This window comes from Rhipicephalus sanguineus, chromosome 1 (genome assembly GCF_013339695.2).
Source record: "Rhipicephalus sanguineus isolate Rsan-2018 chromosome 1, BIME_Rsan_1.4, whole genome shotgun sequence".
Lineage (NCBI taxonomy): Eukaryota > Metazoa > Arthropoda > Arachnida > Ixodida > Ixodidae > Rhipicephalus > Rhipicephalus sanguineus.
This window is the reverse complement of record NC_051176.1, coordinates 130,478,821-130,496,410: the sequence shown is the minus strand read 5'-3', so window position 1 is coordinate 130,496,410 and position 17,590 is coordinate 130,478,821. Positions and strand designations below refer to the sequence as shown.

Here is a 17,590-nt window from a genome sequence, read left to right as displayed (position 1 = left end):
GACATTTCTCCTACGTCAGCGGCGATCGACAGCAGCGATACGCCCGAGATGCATCCATCCCTTAATCGATGGCCTGGCTATTTTCCCACTGGGCACGAATATTTTCCACCTTTCGCTTTTTAACGCGACGTGCTCTATCAGCAGTCTATCATCATAACTGTTAACAGTTGCCAGGGGCGTAGCCAGGGGGGGGGGGGGGAGGGGGAGGTTGGGGGTGCAACCCCCCCCCGGAAAATTTTCATTTTTGCTTGTGTGTATAAACACGCCCCGCAAAGTATATCTTACCCGCCCCGCAAAATATATCTGGCTACGCCCATATCAGTCGCAATCTTTCTCGCAAAATGATATCTACCCAATGCACACTGTCCGAAGCACATCGTGGAGCTTTGAGTCTACTATCAAAATAGAAGCGGTAGAAGTGGGACGCTCATACCGCAGATAAGCGCTTTGCGTGAAAACAACGAACTGAGAGTGTTCTGCGTACCAGTGAATAACAAGAAGACCCGTTTCCGGCCCAGTTATGGTGGCTAGCATAGCCCAGCGCTGCGATCGACGGTAGATAGCGCACCGCTAATTGGCACGGACAGGCAGTTTGGCACGCGCTCGCGTGGTCCGTAAACTTTTATGGTTGACTGTACATGTAAAAAAAAAACAGAGCTAACCAACTACTCTGTTGGTATGAAAATAAATGCCGTCCATTTGGGATGTAAAGCCCCAGCAATTATTATTAACCCACGTCGTCCACGGCCAGGAGCTAACTCTCGTTCTCAGTTTAAGATCTCTAGTGTTTCGGAACAGACACTGAGGCAATTTTCGCTGCTTAGGCGGAAAACTTACGCTCATGATGCAAGCACGCAATTACGTGTGTTGATTTGTCGCTCTATGATCGGTATAACTGGAGGGATCAATTCAGGTTTTTATGGGCACAGGATTGAAATTGGTTGAAAATTACGTGAGAGTTTTGGTGGATGACGGGAAAATTTAATATCTTCGAGGTTGCTGAATTTGCACTTATAAAATGCAAAAATAGCAATAATAGCGATATGATGGCAAAAAAAAAAAACGGCTAATGATGGCCGGTCTTAGTTGCGGACCGGCAACTGGCCCACGGTCTAAAAAAACAGCCGGGCCGGTCTAAAACCGGGCAGGTGGCAACCGCCCTGTTTTAGACCGGGCGGTTGCCAAAATGTAGGTCCCAGGCCATGGGACCTACATTTTAAAAAGGATGTTTATAAACTAGAAATGGTCCAAAGGAGAGCAGTAAGGTTAATCTATAACGTCTATCACAATCTTGATTCACCTTCATCACTGATGGCTACTAACGTTCCACTCTTGAAACAGCGTAGAGCTATCGACAGACTCAAGTTTCTTTTCCTGCTCCGTAATGATATACCTTTCTCCCTCTTCTTCACGGCAGACCAGACAGTCACAATCACGATCTGGCACCATACTTCGCACGTAGTAACCTTTTCAAACACCCGTTTTTTTTTTTTTCGCGAACCATTAGCGAATGGAATGCGCTGCCTTCAAATGTTTTTTTTCCAGAACATGGCCTTCATGACTTCGAAAAGCACATGCATCTTTTCGTGCAAACTATATTGTTAATATTGCCATGCTTCATTATGACAACTCATTATCTCATTTGTGTTGCTTTACCTTTGTGTAGATAAAACTGTTTCTACAAATTTGTGCAATTTTTTCTAGAAGTGTATATTTAGTGATCTTTGTTAGTATGTGCTTGTCTTTCAGTAGTAATGCTTATTACAACCTGTTGTATAACTTGTTCACTTCTTTCACTATGTTCCCTTCTTTCTTTCTTTTTTATCTCTCCTGCTTGGCCTTCGGACTGCATTATGTACTTAATAAAAAATAAAAAAAAATATTCTGGTCTTCTCTGCAAGTTTAAGTGCAATAATAATTCCCGCGGTCAGACATTATAAAATCAAAGACGCCAGGGGCGCAGCCAGACATTTTTTTGGGGTGTTCAACCAAACTTTATGTATGTTTGTGCGTGTGCATGTATTTTTACATGTGCAAAAATGAAAAAAAAATTGCGGTTGTAACCCCTCCCCCCTTCCCCCTGTGCAGCAATAGAAAGCATTCCGTCTCAAGTGTCCAACCTTGCAGCGGTTTCTCTGGAAAGCGAGTAGAAAATTTTAAAACAGAATTTTTCGATCTACGTTCTAATAATAATATCTGGGGTTTAACGTCCCAAAACCACGATATGATTATGAGAGACGCCGCAGTGGAGGGCTCCGGAAATTTCGACCACCTGGGGTTCTTTAACGTGCACCTAAATCTAAGTACACGGGCCTCAAACATTTTCGCCTCCATCGAAAATGCAGCCGCCGCGGCCGGGATTAGATCCCGCGACCTTCGGGTCAGCAGTCGAGTGCCATAACCACTAGACCACCGTGGCGGGGCTTCGATCTACGTTCTGTTACAGTGTACTAGAAGGGGGCAGTGGAACGAACGAAGCGGCCGCGCCGCATCTCCGGTGATGCTCCGACGGGCGATCGTAGCGGCGGCGCTGTAGTCACTTTGTACTGAAGCTGTGGAGAGCGTCTGCATTTAGCGCGCGCGCGTCGCAGCGTACGAAAGCGTGTAATTGCGCGTTTTGAGCGCGTTTAATGCGTTACTGAGCTTTAATCGGTGTCTCAACGCCTGCTACGCGCCTTGGTGCGCGAGTGAATATGCAGGCGTGCCGAAATTGCGCCGAGATATTCTCTGTTTTCGGAGCCTACCGGCCCCCAAAGAAGGCGACAATCGGATTTTGCGCACATGCACCTAGCTGCGCATTGATTGCTGTGGGGTTTGGAAGCAACACTTCGAGCCGCGTTACACTATAAGTGACTACGAACACTGACCACGAAGAAATAACAAACCAGCGACGAAAGCCTGCAATTCTTCTGCAGGCAGTCTCTACGTACGATATCCAGAGCATTGATCCTATATATGAGCTTCAATGCGCTCGACTGTTTCATGAGTAACCTGAGTACAAATAACTCTATCACAACATTTATATTGGTGACGGATGAGTTCTGCCAGTTTTGCTCTGTTTCTATGCCGAAAGGCTGTTTCAACAGCGTGCTTCCGCGGTTACTATGCATTGGTTATGCGACCTGTGAGGGCAATTAAAATACCAGGAAGACGAGCCAAAGGCGCGCGTTCACATACGATGCATCAACTTCATGCATCAGGGCTTATCTCAAGCATCTTAAAATGCGCAGATGTAAATATAGCCCGTCGATTATTCTGCCTAAATTCACTACAGCCAGTTCTCCTTTCAATGGACAGCTTATATATATTGCACTTTTCCTGACCTATCGATGCCGTTGCAAAAACTTCTTTTTGACAATGTTTTGCATTATAATTTCATTGCTTCATCTGTAAAGCGTCAGAAGTGAAGCCAGGAGGGGGGGTGGTGCTCTACGCTTCGCGATATTATGTTTTTATATATATGTGCATATATATTTACACGCACAAATACAGACAGTAAAGTCTCACCTCCCCACCCGGCGCCAATAACAATATCCATGTAACGCCCCTGAGGACGACCGTTATTTGTACCGGTCGAGTTACCTTTGACTTCCAATCCCTTTGAGCCCTCGTAATGTCGAAAAAGTCACATTTACACAGCGCATTTGTAAAGATACGCACCGTACACACAGTTTCGCCAACGCGCGGTAAATGTTCGGCGTGCTTTCGGCAGAATATCAGCACACAGCTTACTGAGCGCAGTTAAATTCCAATGAAGCAGCTCAGTTACTCTGAATAAACTAGACGCCGAAGCACCACCAGAAGAAAGCATTAAAACAGAAGAAATCAGAATAAGGCACGCCCTTTCTAGCTGTTTCCCCTCGCTTTCTTCTGGCGGTCGTTCGGCGTCTAATGTACTAACTAGCCCAGCAATGAGTTCGGCTTAATTACACTAAGATCGTGAATCTTCACGGCCGGTATCAGCCCGTTTTCATTTTTATATTTTGCGTACCTTCCAGCAGTCGCTTCGGCTCCAAGAACTAATTTGCAGTATCTCTCAAAGGCACATATGAAGCAAGCATCCATTAAAAGCTTTGAAGTTTCGTCCATCAAGGCTTACGACGACAAGTCCTACGCTTAGTAATGATAGACACGCAACCAAAGCCGCATCAGTAATAGTGCCGATTAGCCGGGTGCCGCCGACGCGCCCAGCAGTTCTGCGCGCGGCGCCGCGCGCCTTCAGTACCGAGCGACTGCAGCGCCGCCGCTACGGTCGACGCGGAAGGAATCAGCCGGCGAGGCGCGTTCACGCCACTCGACAGTTCTAGTACACTCTAGTTCTGTCATCTTCAAATGGTGTAGGGATGCCCACAGCACTGGTTACTGCACGCGATGACAATGGCTGTGCCGGTGAAAGTCGAAACTAGAAAATCACATGCAGTTTTTTCAGGCTAAATTAGGTTTTGTTTAATAATAAAACGATTACCGTAGTGGTCGCTTAGAGAACGCGAACTGCCAAATAAAGTTTTATTACTACATTCTTTCAAGCTTTGTTTAGTCGGCCTGAAAAACCACTGAAGTTGAGCGGAAAACTTGGTGTGTTTCAGCAACACTGATACGTCGGCGTTGTGAAACTAAACGAACTGTATAGTGGTTCCACTCTTTCCAAACGTGCGACTAAAACACAGAAGAGAAGGTCTTTGCTATTTTTCAGTTATGTTTAGATGCTCTGTTTTGCATATGCGACATGACAGCCAACACGGACGCTTTGGTGGTGCGGAACCTGAAGGCAAAATCTTGTTTAGTGTAGTACCCATGTGGTTGACAGTGTCGGCGTGATGGTCGTTCCGAGTCGGCAGCGGCGTTATCGCACGCCGGTTACATCATCGGCAGCGGTGGCGAACGGCCACATTTCGTCGTCGGCGGCGGCACCGGTGGCCTGGAAACCGAAACCACTGGTTCAAAAAGCTGTTTTACTGCATCCTTCGTTGCTAAGCAAGCTCAAGTTCAGGGTTTTTAACCCTAAGGGCTGAGAGGACAGCATACAAAGGTGTTGAAAGTGACACAAGTCGAAAACGTAAATCTTTTGTTTTTCAGCCTACATATAGAAATAAAAAAAGGGGGGGGGGTGCATATCTCAAGTCATGTACTGTGTAATATTAATTTCTTGGGTTTGACGTACCAAGACCACGGTATGAGCATGTCTCCTAGCCCACTTAAGATCCCTTGGACAAGCGCTGACTTTCATATGATCAGTGAACCATCTGTCTGTCAAAGAAAGAACTCACTTCTAGCTGAGCACGTGCAATGATGCCAGCAATTTAAAGTCATGCGTCAATATTTTCCTGTGCTAATCTTTTTTTTTCCGCGACATATATACTTTTCGTGCCCAATAAATTACCGCAATCTGGAAGTCAGCGCTTGGCCACGTCGTTCCCTTTGGGTTTGTCCCCGCCTGAAGAAGTCGCGCTGTTTCCTTATTACTAATCATAACGTTTCGAATTATTGGGAGATTGCGACAGTACATTGCGGTGCCACAGGGACGCGATCGGACGTGGTGAAGCCAACACTCTGGCAACCCCTGCCTATCCTACGCTTACCTTAATGTGGCTACACGTGTAGGAGATGGATTTGTGGCGTGCGCGGAGTCCTTCATTAGGGGGGGGGGGGCAAGTTTTACCGCTGCGCACCCCTCCCCACGCCTTCCCCGTTGGTCGAGTCTGAAAGCCAACAAGCTCTGCAATGGATGCAAAAACTGAAACTGAAGCGATGACGCGCTTCTCAAAATGGCTTGCCATTGGTCCCCGGCTTTCCGGAAATAAAGGTAGGAAGTAAGCAGTACTTTGAACACGAGGTGTTCTCGGCCGCCATTATCGTCAAAACACATCCGTGGCCATAACTCTGCACATAAAAAAAATGAAGTGAAAGGTTCAACTGAGTAAGGTATGGGGCAGAATTGGCGCCCCTTTTAGATGAGTAAGAGTGAGGAGGGTTGGGGGCAGGGGAAGGAGGGCTGCCCCTCTGTGCGCACGCCTGTTTCCAAATATTCCAAATAACACGGGTCCAACGTCCAAAAAATCTACGCACCCTGAAATAAATTAATATTCCATTACAACTCATCCTGTGTGCAGCGTCATTAGAATGAATCACAATAAAGACAGCTGCAAGTTTACTTAATTTCTAATAATATTGAGCACTGTTGCCACGTCCCTTGCATGACGGTTACGCGGTGCGCGTTGCGTGCTATCATGTTCGAGCACTCTAGGAGGTGTACGAGGACCGCTTCGGTGGCTTCCTCTAGGGCTTCGAGCTCCAGTCTTTGCATGTTCAAATCGCGATCGCCTGACACGTGACACTGCACAATCTCGTGGACCACTTTGGCGAACGCCTGCCTCTATATCAGCTTTCGCGTTCCTGACTGAAGCTGCCCAATTTTCCGACGCACTCTGTAGCCAACCGGTCTTCTCGCCTTTACTGCACCTCGCTGCGGCGCTAGTTGACCCGATGGCCGAGAAGCGGATGCCTGTCACATTTGCTCCGAGGTCCCACCTACATGACAGCGGGATCTGCCTCAGTCCCGTTGTCCAGATATCCTGCTCGTCGAAGTGGACGCACGATTACCAAGGGGTTTTTCGGGGCAAAAAGACGTGCTCGCTACATTTTGTGTCGATCGGATTGCGGTAGACCACTATGGACGAGCTTCTGGCTGTCGTGCGCCGCTTAGCTCGTTGGCTGCAGGCTCTGCTTTGGGCGCGCTTCTCTTGGCACTGTGAGCGGTGCCCTGACGCGAAAAGGACGTTGAAGAACCTGGGGACCGACGCCACGGACTGTCCTCACCAAGATAAGGCGCAGATTGGAAGGACTGGCGTCCTGATGGACCTAGCGTGTCGACGGGCCCGGCGTGCCACGAACTGTCATAGCGATGATCAGAGGCAGTCCGGAAAGACTGGCCTCCCGGAAAGACTGGCTCACCACGTAGGTACGGGCGACTCCAGAACGAACCCTGTACTGCTGGTCCTCGCGTATCGCCGGTGGTTGTGGCAAGCGAAGCTGGCGATGTTTCGGGTGATTGGCCATGCTCGTGAAGAGGCGTATTCTTCGGCGGAGGATTTCCTGACGACGTGCTGTTTTCTTTCCGTCGATTCACTTCCGCACTTTCGCGTCGCCGCATACTGGAGCTCGCCTCGTCGCCTTTCCTCGGCCTTCTTGTCTGTGATTGTCGTCGGCGGCTTGATTCCGGCTCTGAAGGGCCGGCACGCGTGTCATCGGTGTCTTGGTCGCTCGTTTTCAATGTGGTCGAACTGGCCGATGCTTCCATGGACGACGATCTCTTCGCGGCCCATCGCGCAAGAGTGTGCCACTGTGCCTTCTTAGGTTGCCTCGATGAAGCCGAACTTCTGCTCGTATGGTTGTCGGAAGGTCGCCGAGATGCCATTCCGAAACTGAGCAGGATCCTTTAGGCCAGCATAGAAGTCCCGGGGGAACAAACAATCGTCAAAACACTTCCCACTTGGAACGCAATGTCATCGGTGTCATCCGATGACAATTGGGTAAATCCCACTACTCGCCACTGGTCCACTAAAAATGAAGAAGGCAACAGTTAGCCCAACAAATGTGCAAAAGAAATTAGGTAAATCCCACTACTTACCACTGGTCCACTAAAAATGTTAGTTAGCCCAACAACAAATGGCTGCGAAGCGCAGGCGGCGAGCTGAAGACCCCGAGTACGTACAACGAGATAACACTAGGTAACGGGAAAGACAACGGCGGCTGTGAGAAGGCCCTGAAGCGATGGAAGGCCTACGTCAACGACGACGTGCCCGTAGGTCTGTGAGAAGTGCGAACGTTTGGTTTCAGCGCGAGTTTCTGTCTCTGGAATTTGGACATCCGTGTAGTGTCTGTTACTGTCTGTGGTTTAACTCGAACCTCTCTGCGCTGAGAATCAACGTAGAAACAACCTAGCATCACCTAGCTAAAGCCTAACAACGACATAGAAGCAACCTAGGAGCACCCTGCATCACCTAGCTAAGGAGAAACAACCTAGAAGCAACCAGATTAGTGTTCAGAATCGTCCAGGTTCGCCTTGCGCGGTTTAGTGCGAGCTTCGCTAATTTTTTTTGCGTATGAACGCTTATGCATGTACAGCACAGTACAGCACATATACACAACGGTATGTGTGCAACTCAGGTGCCTTTAGTGTTATGTAAACATCGATTGAATCACAATAAATCGGTTTACTTGCAGCCAGATTGCTTGAATAGCGTCGTGATTTCACCCGGCATGAATGCAGCATCGCTCCTTCTAAGGCAAGTATGCAAGATACTTCTGAGTGTATGTGTGTCTAGAACACAAAATATATTATGCAAACGAGAAAATTTTGGAGGAGGTGGGGGGGAGGGTGTACATAACCGGAGTGAGCGGGAGGAGGGGGGGGGGGGAGCCGCGACGCAGAATCAGACGACGACGGTGTCGTCTGCTATGCACAATGCAGCCGCCATATTGACGCCTCGAAAGCACCCTGGCGCTTTTAAAATTACTTCACCTTCTATGAAATTTTAAATTATGCAAACGGTGCATGAGGTCTTTAAATCTAAATTCGGCGTAAAACCTAATCGCAGACGAGGATTGCATTCCTCTGGTCGATCCGGAGCAAGCTCGCGTTTCGCACTAGTCGATTCGGAGTAACCCGCTCCGCGACGGGGCGCTCCGCATTGATCCGCCTTGTAGCGCCGGATTTCACCGGCAGTACGACAACGTGTGGCCGTCATTTCCGCTGTAGATGACCCCTCCGTTGTTTTCAGCGCTTTTTCAGGCGTTGTCTAGGTACCTTTTGCATTGGTTTACGTTGTTAAAATTGCACACCACTCGAAATCTACCTGTGGAATTCACCATCATGTGGGAGGAAACGAGCTGCCTACTGCAGCGGTTGCAAAACCTTCGAGCATGATAATGTAAGGCCCTCATGGCCAGTGCTGGGCAGTATCGAAGATACATGTCTCTTATATACTATCTTAGATACTCTTTAAGTATCTTGTATCTGTATCGCGATACGTCTCGCAAGATGGGTTTCTGTATCTGTATTTCAGATACATTCGATACTGTATCGTGTATCTTGAGATACAAGATACTGCTATCGCAAAACAACAGTGCGCAACAATAATCGCTGGCCAAGCTCCGCTCCTCAAGCTGGCGCCCCTAAGCCATCTGAATAAAACTAAGGGCCGTGACGTAATTTTAATCTTTTCGCCAGAGTCCTCCAGTGAGGGCAGAAGATGAGCATAGTCACGTGCCAGAGCTCGCGCACTCTCGACAGAAACAAGCGCGCGGACTTCTACGCCCAGCCCACGTACCTTTCGTTTTCTTGGGTTTTTTTTCTTTTTAGTTGCGCCAATGCCATGACACTTGCTCTTAGCCACTGTCCTGCGCCGCGTACTCCAATGCGTGCGGCGTCTATCGTGCGCATCCAAAGCTTTATTATTCAAACTTTACATGACTTCGTTAATTCTAGCAAGTAAAAAAGTTTCCACTTTCTGCCTTGGGAGATTTAAATAATAAGATTGAGGAGTAATCACCACCGTATCGCGAAAGAGCGGTAGACAGCGGGCGCAGAAAACGGCAATACCCGGAGGAGGAGCAGGCGAGTCCTTGCCGTGACGTCACATCGGAGCGACTGCAGCGATGCCAGTGTTCGTTCTCGGGCCCTGGCACTCGGTCGACTCGGTCTTAAGACAACACAGCCAGACGCAGAACACCACAACCATGCTTGCTCTGCACCGTATACTTGACTCATGCGCGAACTCGACACTACGGTAATGATTCCTCACCGAAGACGTCATCACCGCCGCCTCAAGTTTCTTTTTGGACAGCGGCCATGGAATATCGCCAGCAGCGTCAGACTACGGTGGTGACGTCAACGCCGGAATAAGCAGGCCGCAAGTAATATATAGGAGGCGTGGGTTTGGACCCGGCCGGTCCGAATTGCGGGCAGGTAGCTAAATCAATGCGATGCGCATTTAATACGGGCACCACAACCACGATTATTAACGCTCGTTGTCGCGTTCGACCAAGTAGTTGTAATAAATCCCTATCGTAGTGTTAACATGCGTTGGCCTTCTGCAGTGTCGGCATTCTTATTTGAACAAGATCGCCAACTTAGGGAAATAGAAAAAAAAAACACTATAAGCATGACACATCGCGGGGGCATTAACTCTTTATTCTTCTGCAGTGAGCTATGAAGTTGTCAAAAGTAAAATATCCAATAAAAAGTATTACGCCATGCACCATAACGCGACGTTGTCGAGATCGACGCTCAGTCGTGCTTGCGCGCCGCCATGGTCACTCTTCGCAGTGACCTTCGGAGAAAGCCTGCCGGGCGTTGCTTCTCGAATATGGTCGGTGGCGACGGAGGTACTTCGTAACGCTGAGAGGAAAAGACAAGACCGTCACATGACTTTAAAAAACAAACCTTTCTATTGATGTACAACACTCACGGATTCAAATGAGGCATCCAATTTTTCAGTAACTGGTCTTCGGAATCGAGATAACCACGTCACTATATACTTAGGTGCATCTATTGCCTTACAGACACGTAGTGAATACCTCGCTACTCCGCAAAATGATTATGGCGTACAGGGTACCTTGACCCTGTACTTGCAGTAGTCGCCATAAGGAAATTTACAGCAGGTTCTTTGAAGAGCCGCTCCTCCAGCTTACGCTATAACTGTGTGGCGTTCCGCGCAGGCCTGGCGTTTTTTACGCCGCATTGAGTACAACAAATTACGAGCCCGAAAGAATGCATAGAAAGGCAGGGAGATGTTCTTGGTATTGTGGTTGGCTTCCCTTCCCGAAGTAAGGTAGAGAGGAGGTAGAAAGATGGTTCGAATCGGGAGAGCTCGAAAACGGCCATGCACACTTACCGAGCAAGGGCTGGAGCTGTTGGAGACAGCTGCGAAGGTGGACTCGAAATCGGTTATGCTGTGGTCTTTCGTAGAGCTCTTGTGTTTTGGGTGAAAAACCTTTCCCAGGAGTCGCTGCCAACCTTGTTTTTTCTTGGGACACGTTGTCGACACCACATGGTCTCTGTGTGGAGACCCTGCGTCCCACTGCTCAGAGAGCGTAAAGCGTTCGTCCGGCTCACACTTGAGCTCGTCCGGAGGCTGCGAAAAATTCAGGCGCAATAGAGTTAACATGAAATCTTGAAGGTCATTTGAAAAAGATAGGTAAAGGTCTTAATAGATGCTCACGTAGTGTCGTTTAATGAATGGTTACAGCTCAGTTTCTATGTAATCCACTTTAGAATATATTTGCAAACTCTTCCAAGGGTTTGGGGAAGTCTCCGATAACGAGCAGGCGGTGCAAATTAATGTTACTGATATTAGCTCGCGACAGGAGATACGAAGACAAAAGAACCGGATAATACGGACTATCAAAGGAAGATGAATTTAGGCGATGAAAGTATTAATAATTGTTGGGGTTTTACGTCCCAAAACAATGATATGATTATGAGGGACGCCTTAGTGGAGGGCTCCGAAAATTTCGACGTCCAGGAGTTCCAGGTTTCGTTGAGGTACAAAATAAGCAGAGTTACTATAAATATTGCTGACGAAAAGTCGCATTAATTGCACAGTGAAAGAAGCGACGAATATTATCCGCCTGCAAGTGTGTGCCGCAATTGGAAGTTCCGATGCATTTCATGCTAAGACTCGCCTCAGTGGCGGCACCACCACGAGAAGCTGCCGACCCCTTCCTGTCCAGTGGTTTCCTCAGCGAATGCATCAGTGGCGTGGGCGTAGACGGCCCACTCCTCGAGAACTGCAGGTCACCACGCAAGGAGTCGGACGACAGAGAGCGGCTGTGGAGCGCGTATTTGGCCTCGAGCTCATCCCAGGGCACCGACTCCTTGGTTATCCAGTAGGGCTGCTCGCGCTTTGGAAGTTCAGGAACAAAAGATAACGTCATCCATTCTGCTGGTGAATTTGAAGGTTTAGTTTAAATGCAAGCCGTCATACTGGTGCAGCCGCCACTTGGATATATAAAAAGGGAGGGAGAAAGAAGCAAGGAAAGGCAGGCAGGTTAACCGGACGTACTACGTCCGGTTTGCTACCGTGCACGGGGGGAAGGGATAAAGGGGAGAAAAGAGACTGTCAGAATCACGCACACACTTGAAGAAGCATATGTCTACAGGGGGTCGCACAGATCTGTTGACTTTAGGCATTTCAGTAGCGCTTTCGTTGCCTTCATGCGCCCTCAGGATATATAAAGGAAGGAACGGGAGAGAAAGGAAACGCCGGGATGTTAACCAGTCTATAAAAAATTTACAGTGGCTTAGCTCGGCTATGCCAGGATATACGTAGCGTTAGCAAAGGTTCAGCTGATTATTGTTAGCTTTCCAAATTATCTAGGATTATTAGTAGTCTGTCCATTCTTCGTACGCTGAGCCGCTAGTAGCCAGGCAACTACTTCGGGATCCGAGGAGATAAGCTTCTCGGCTCTTCTGCGCCGTCGAGCAGCATTTGCGCTCTCCTTCTCCATGGCGTTAACCACCTGCAAACGCCAGTAAGAGGCGCTACCAAGCGGCCCCAACGCAGTGTCAGACGGCGACTGCACAGCGAAGGCCAATAGCTGCGCTCGCGCCGGCGCCACTGTGTCTATGGCTAGACGTCACTCCCCTCGAATGCGGCACAGACCAGCAGCGGCGAGCCGGCGCCAGTGTGTCTGCCACGGCTACGACGCCACTCCTCCCGAACGCGCAGACCAGCAGCGGCGAGCCGCGCGCGGCGGTGTCTGAGAGCGCGTGAGATGCCAGCTCCGGTGACCCAGCTGTGTAACATCACTGATCCTCGCACATGCGCAGCACGGCTCATGACCCTCCACGCGAAATCGGCTCCGGCTAGGCGAGTGTAGCTAACGCTACAAAACTGGTATGCTACGCTACACAGGGGAAGGGATGGGGGTGTTTTAAAGATGGAGGTAGAGAGAAAGAGAGGAGGAGCACGCACTCACAAGGTCACACACCTCACAGTCAAGATATCGCCATTGGTCTATAACCACCGTTGCAAGTCTGATTTCTTCCAAGAATTTGAGCACTGCATTCGTCGCCTTTATCCGCGATGACCTCTCAGGACGACACAGGATAACAGTGTCTGATAAGCTGGGCGACTAGAGTTCCGGAACTTCACGTGTCAACACCACAGTATGATTGTGAGGCACGCTGTAGCGGGTTGTGAATTCATTTTGACCACCGGGGGTTCCTTAACGCGCACTTAAATCGAAGTACATTGGTGTTATTGTATTTCGCCCCTCATTGAAATGCGTTCACCGCGGCCGGTATTCAAACCCACGTCCTCCGGCTTAGCAGCGCGACACTACTTGCCAAGGCCGAGTCGGCGGGTGATAAGGTCCTAAAAAAAATTCAACTGAGGACAGCGCACTTGACGTAAAGCGAATTAAAGTCTCACAGTGCCACTATCGACCACGCTGGTATTTAAAAAATGCGAGAAATAATATACGCACTCATATCTTACAAATGTACTAGATTCCTACGTTTCATTGAGGACACGCCCGACAGATATTTTGACCTTTTCTCAATTTAGGATTCACATATGCATGCATATTATCTGTGTACAGCACTCAAAATTGAACCAGGCTGAAGTTGAAAATAGAGCTATAGATGATGCTATGAACAATGGTTATCAACGCATTTCGCAGATTTGATAGTCATCCTAAACGGTGGCCGAAGCTCGAGTACACGCTATCCTAGTGCGCGTACCTTCATCCGCTGCACGTAATCCCAGAGGCGCCACTTCTCGGTGATCGTGATTGTCTTGCCCCGGCGTTCTGCCAGCTTGTCGATGTGGTCGAATGAGAAGTCGAGGAGCTCCTCCATTTGGACGTCCTCGTCTGTGCGAACATTGAGCAGTTAGTTGGACGCCTATATTGGAAAGCACATCTTGGATCAATACTGACCAGAGCCCTGCTAAGCAAAGAACGGGTAAGGCGGCAAGAGCAGACAACCATGCAGTTTATTACGTTGGCGTGTCGCTCGGTATAGAATCGTCAAAGTATCAGTATGTATGCTGCGACAACGTATATACAGACACCTTGGGCTAAAGCTTGACATCATGCGCCGGAGGACAGCCCGGCGAGAGGCAGAAGCAAATTAGAAGAGACCCCTGATCTGTAAGACCCCTGACCGCTATTTGCAAGGCACGAGACATACGTGGAAATGGCGAAATGCGCATGGTCCGTATGACCTGGCATGCTCGCAATCGAGATCAGTCTTGAACATGCCAGAACGCGGGAAGGCTCGCGTGACATTCAAACGTACAAAGCAAGGGTCACGATTTTAATTTCATCTTGTTTTCTTCGCACTCGTCGAGGCTGGTGTGAGTCACACAACAATGAGAATGAAATCTGAGCACCCGCTGTCTTCAAAATTCACCAGGTGGGTTAGTTGCGATATTCGGGATTCGTTGCTTGAGCGTCGTCTGCTAAGATGCTGAAACCGCGCACGGCCTCGTGCTTATCAGCCCGTTTCTTGTTTATTTTGATGTATTTGGGTTTCACCCACAAAAAGTGTTAGCAACGCTCGGCGATGATTAGATTACCGACGACCGACGCTGTGTTCGCCCCCTATCAGTGTACTGCGTGCATTGCTCGTGCTTCGACTTTTCGTTTCCCGGGCACGTTCGCCCAAATAAAGAGTTTCGTCTTTAATAGCCCGAGTGCCGTCTTCTTCACAGTCACGACTACGTGACAATACATATATGCAATATTTTGGGGTAGTGCGTTTGATGATGTAATTAAGCATATGAGTAGCAGGCTCTCTGGGGCTCGTACATATCCGTATGCGCGCGCATGTGAAATATGACTGGCCGACGTCGCGCAGCACTGTGCCTTCGGTTATGTTTCGGGCGCGGTATCACCTGATGGGCTAATTTTTGTTTTCTTTTAATAATACGTTTAGCACTCTTAAGCCGGCGCATAAAACGAGGCGACAGTACATGAGCATGGTCGTCGCTGTATATTGTCCGATATTATTGTCGCTGTGCACCAGTCATGGAGAGAAATTAATTTGTTCGGAACATACAATCCTTAATTTACGCTACCAATCTGAATTTTTAAGCTGAGGAGGTGCAAGCGACGGCAGGCTGGCGCGTCCGAAAACTGCCGTAACATGCCGAGAGGAACCTGAGAACATGAGTGCGAGAGCCGAAACCTCTAACGATCACTGTGCAAAAGCGCTGCTAGATTGCGCAGCCTTTAATGAAAGCCACATACAGCTGCGACAATTGACCGATAATAATTGTTGGGGTTTAACGTCCCAAAACCACGACATCATTGTGAGAGACCACAATTGACCGATGACTGGAGTAGTGAAATCTCGACTAGCATTAGCAATGTGGTTTAAATATAGATGCGCTGCCTCCTGACGGTAAGCTCCGCTTTAAAACATTCATTGCGCCTACCGCTCTTGTATGGCATTCTCGGGAAGATCGCCAAGTGTAACAATCTTGCCACGCCGGTCAATCGCGCTATTTTTTTCGCTAAAACCGTACTTCACTGTTCACAAATGGGAATTACGGGATTGCATCTGCAGTGGTGGTTCGGTGGTTGCGAGCCTATGGCACTAAATCGGAAAGCTGGGCTATTGGATCTTGGCGGATTTGTTTAGCTGCTCTATAAAACGAACAGGCCGCACGAGGAAGACCGTCCTGACTGTGTGGTCTGTTCGTTATGAGCTCTGCTAATATGTCGAATGATATTTAACAGCTTTCTGCAGGAGTGCAAGAGCACCGGTTCGACTACCAGCCGACTCCTGATGGGACGGATGACCATGACGTCCGTCTTTTTGGCGCGTGCTAAAGAAGCTCAAGTCGTAAAAGCCAGCGATACTGAGCATGCAACAACATAAAGGGTAAGTCTAAGCGGTGTCATATCTCGACGCCAGTATAGTACGTCGTTTGTTTTTTTCAGAAGGCGAAAATTGCAGCTGGAAACGTTCTCTCGCATTTATTCGTAACGTTGCGCGTGCAGTCACTTAAGCGTATAGTATGTCGCGAGCTCACATTGGGGCATCACAGCGGGGCGACATTGCGCCGGCTTAAGTGGAACAGTATACAACTATTTCTGGTCTTTATTCGGGTTTACCCCCATTTCGAAACACGTTACGGCATTGACTGCGCCACATTACGTTTACCGTATTGTAACAAGCGAGGACATGAACGGCAATTTCGAGCGAACACTCGAGAAACCACACCAGGGGCATTGCTTTCGATACTTGCATTCACGCTGCCAACTTCCCTTTACTCCACTTAGCGCCCTAATGCTTCGGATTTATATACGAGGGACGGAGTTTCTCTGCTCTTAATTGATATTCGCACGTGACTGCGGGGTTACTTCGCACAGAAACTAACTTGTCCAACTCACGGGTCACTAGCCTTTTGTCCGGCGGGGCGCACCAGACACGTCAACACTCCGCCGGCCCTTTCCGCCAGTCCGTCCCTCGTGGCGCAATCAAGCCGACCGAGCGATGAGCGTGGCTTCCACACGACGTCATTTAAGAAGCACCTCTTTACCAAACATTACGCAGACCTCGGCTCACCACTGCGTTCGACTCCACAAACGCGGCCGCCGATGTTCGCATGCAATAACATGTCAACTCTCCTCGTTTTCCATCTCTTTGTTCCCCCATATAACTCGCGGTCAGAGTTCAACACTCTAAGGCTCGAAGTGACTGAAACCACAGAGTCGTTTGCCTGCGCAGTAAAAGTTGGAATTTCGACAAGTTACTAGTTTTCCAGAACTAGGACCATAGAAACCTGCATGAGCGTCGGCAGGGAGGTGCAAAATGGGCACTTGCCCCCCACACAAGCTACACCGGCGCTCCTTTCCTACCCCCAGCAATGCAACACGGCTTTACGCCCCACAAGATAAAATACTGCCGACGCCCATGGAAACAAGGGTGGGAACAGACGCAGACAGGACACGATGTTGTGCAAAATCTGCATGTTTTAGCTTACCCCAAAGCAAATCCTGAACATTCTCGTCGACGCTGAAGCACGAAAGAGACCTCCCCGAATCTGCACGGGCAGCTGCATGACGAGCCTTAGGTTCCGATGTGTTAGGCATCGTTCCTTCCATGGCACCTGCGCCCGATCGTCGTCTCCCAGTGCGCTGACGCTATCGTAATCACACTGGGCGGCAAAACATGGCAAAACGAGAGTGCGGCTTCATATATAGATATCGCGCACGCGCAGTGCGTGACTCGCAATTATTCCACTGTCAGCGCAATACTTTTTTTACGTCATTGGTGAACTACTGTGTCGTCAGCTATTTGGAGGCCTCCTCGATTTCGCTGTACTTTAACCATGCGCTACAGTTGAAGGAGTGCGTCACTTTTGTCCTCTATTTCGCAGTGCAGCGCACCGCCCTCTTAGATTTGACTTCGTGCATGACACGACCAGCAACAATTCAGGGTTCTCCTGGGCTCGCTACTCCGTAGGTGCAGGCGTCGTCTCAGTTCCCTGTTGCAGACGAGAGCGCTGCACTGCCAGTTGACTCGTGGAGCGCGGACGTAAATATCTGCCAACCTTAGCTGCAACAGACTATC

General features: G+C 49.0%; 2 protein-coding genes across 2 annotated transcripts; both read right to left on the bottom strand.

Annotated features, from left to right (window-relative positions):
* Positions 1-10,235: 10,235 nt before the first annotated feature.
* On the bottom strand, positions 10,236-11,172 carry LOC125758803 (uncharacterized). Its single transcript, XM_049416452.1, has 2 exons — positions 10,896-11,172; positions 10,236-10,399 (listed from the first exon to the last, which is right to left on the bottom strand). Exons 1-2 carry the CDS (start codon positions 11,166-11,168, stop codon positions 10,289-10,291), a joined length of 384 nt encoding a protein of 127 aa, XP_049272409.1. The 5' UTR covers positions 11,169-11,172; the 3' UTR covers positions 10,236-10,288.
* Positions 11,173-11,565: 393 nt separating this feature from the next.
* On the bottom strand, positions 11,566-17,182 carry LOC119397988 (uncharacterized). The gene is made up of 3 exons (XM_037665269.2): positions 17,001-17,182; positions 13,748-13,878; positions 11,566-11,904 (listed from the first exon to the last, which is right to left on the bottom strand). The coding sequence occupies exons 1-3, from the start codon at positions 17,119-17,121 to the stop codon at positions 11,566-11,568; spliced, it is 591 nt and encodes a 196-aa protein (XP_037521197.2). The 5' UTR covers positions 17,122-17,182.
* Between the last annotated feature and the right edge of the window lie 408 nt (positions 17,183-17,590).

Coding starts and splice junctions, on each gene's coding strand:
- LOC125758803 (XM_049416452.1), bottom strand. CDS start 11,168: ATGTTAACTCTATTGCGCCTGAATTTTTCGCAGCCTCCGGACGAGCTC. Junction 10,400..10,895: donor ACAGCTCCAGCCCTTGCTCG/GTAAGTGTGCAT, acceptor TTTTCCTCTCAG/CGTTACGAAGTACCTCCGTC.
- LOC119397988 (XM_037665269.2), bottom strand. CDS start 17,121: ATGGAAGGAACGATGCCTAACACATCGGAACCTAAGGCTCGTCATGCA. Junction 13,879..17,000: donor TGTTCAGGATTTGCTTTGGG/GTAAGCTAAAAC, acceptor ATGTTCGCACAG/ACGAGGACGTCCAAATGGAG. Junction 11,905..13,747: donor ATTACGTGCAGCGGATGAAG/GTACGCGCACTA, acceptor GAACTTCCAAAG/CGCGAGCAGCCCTACTGGAT.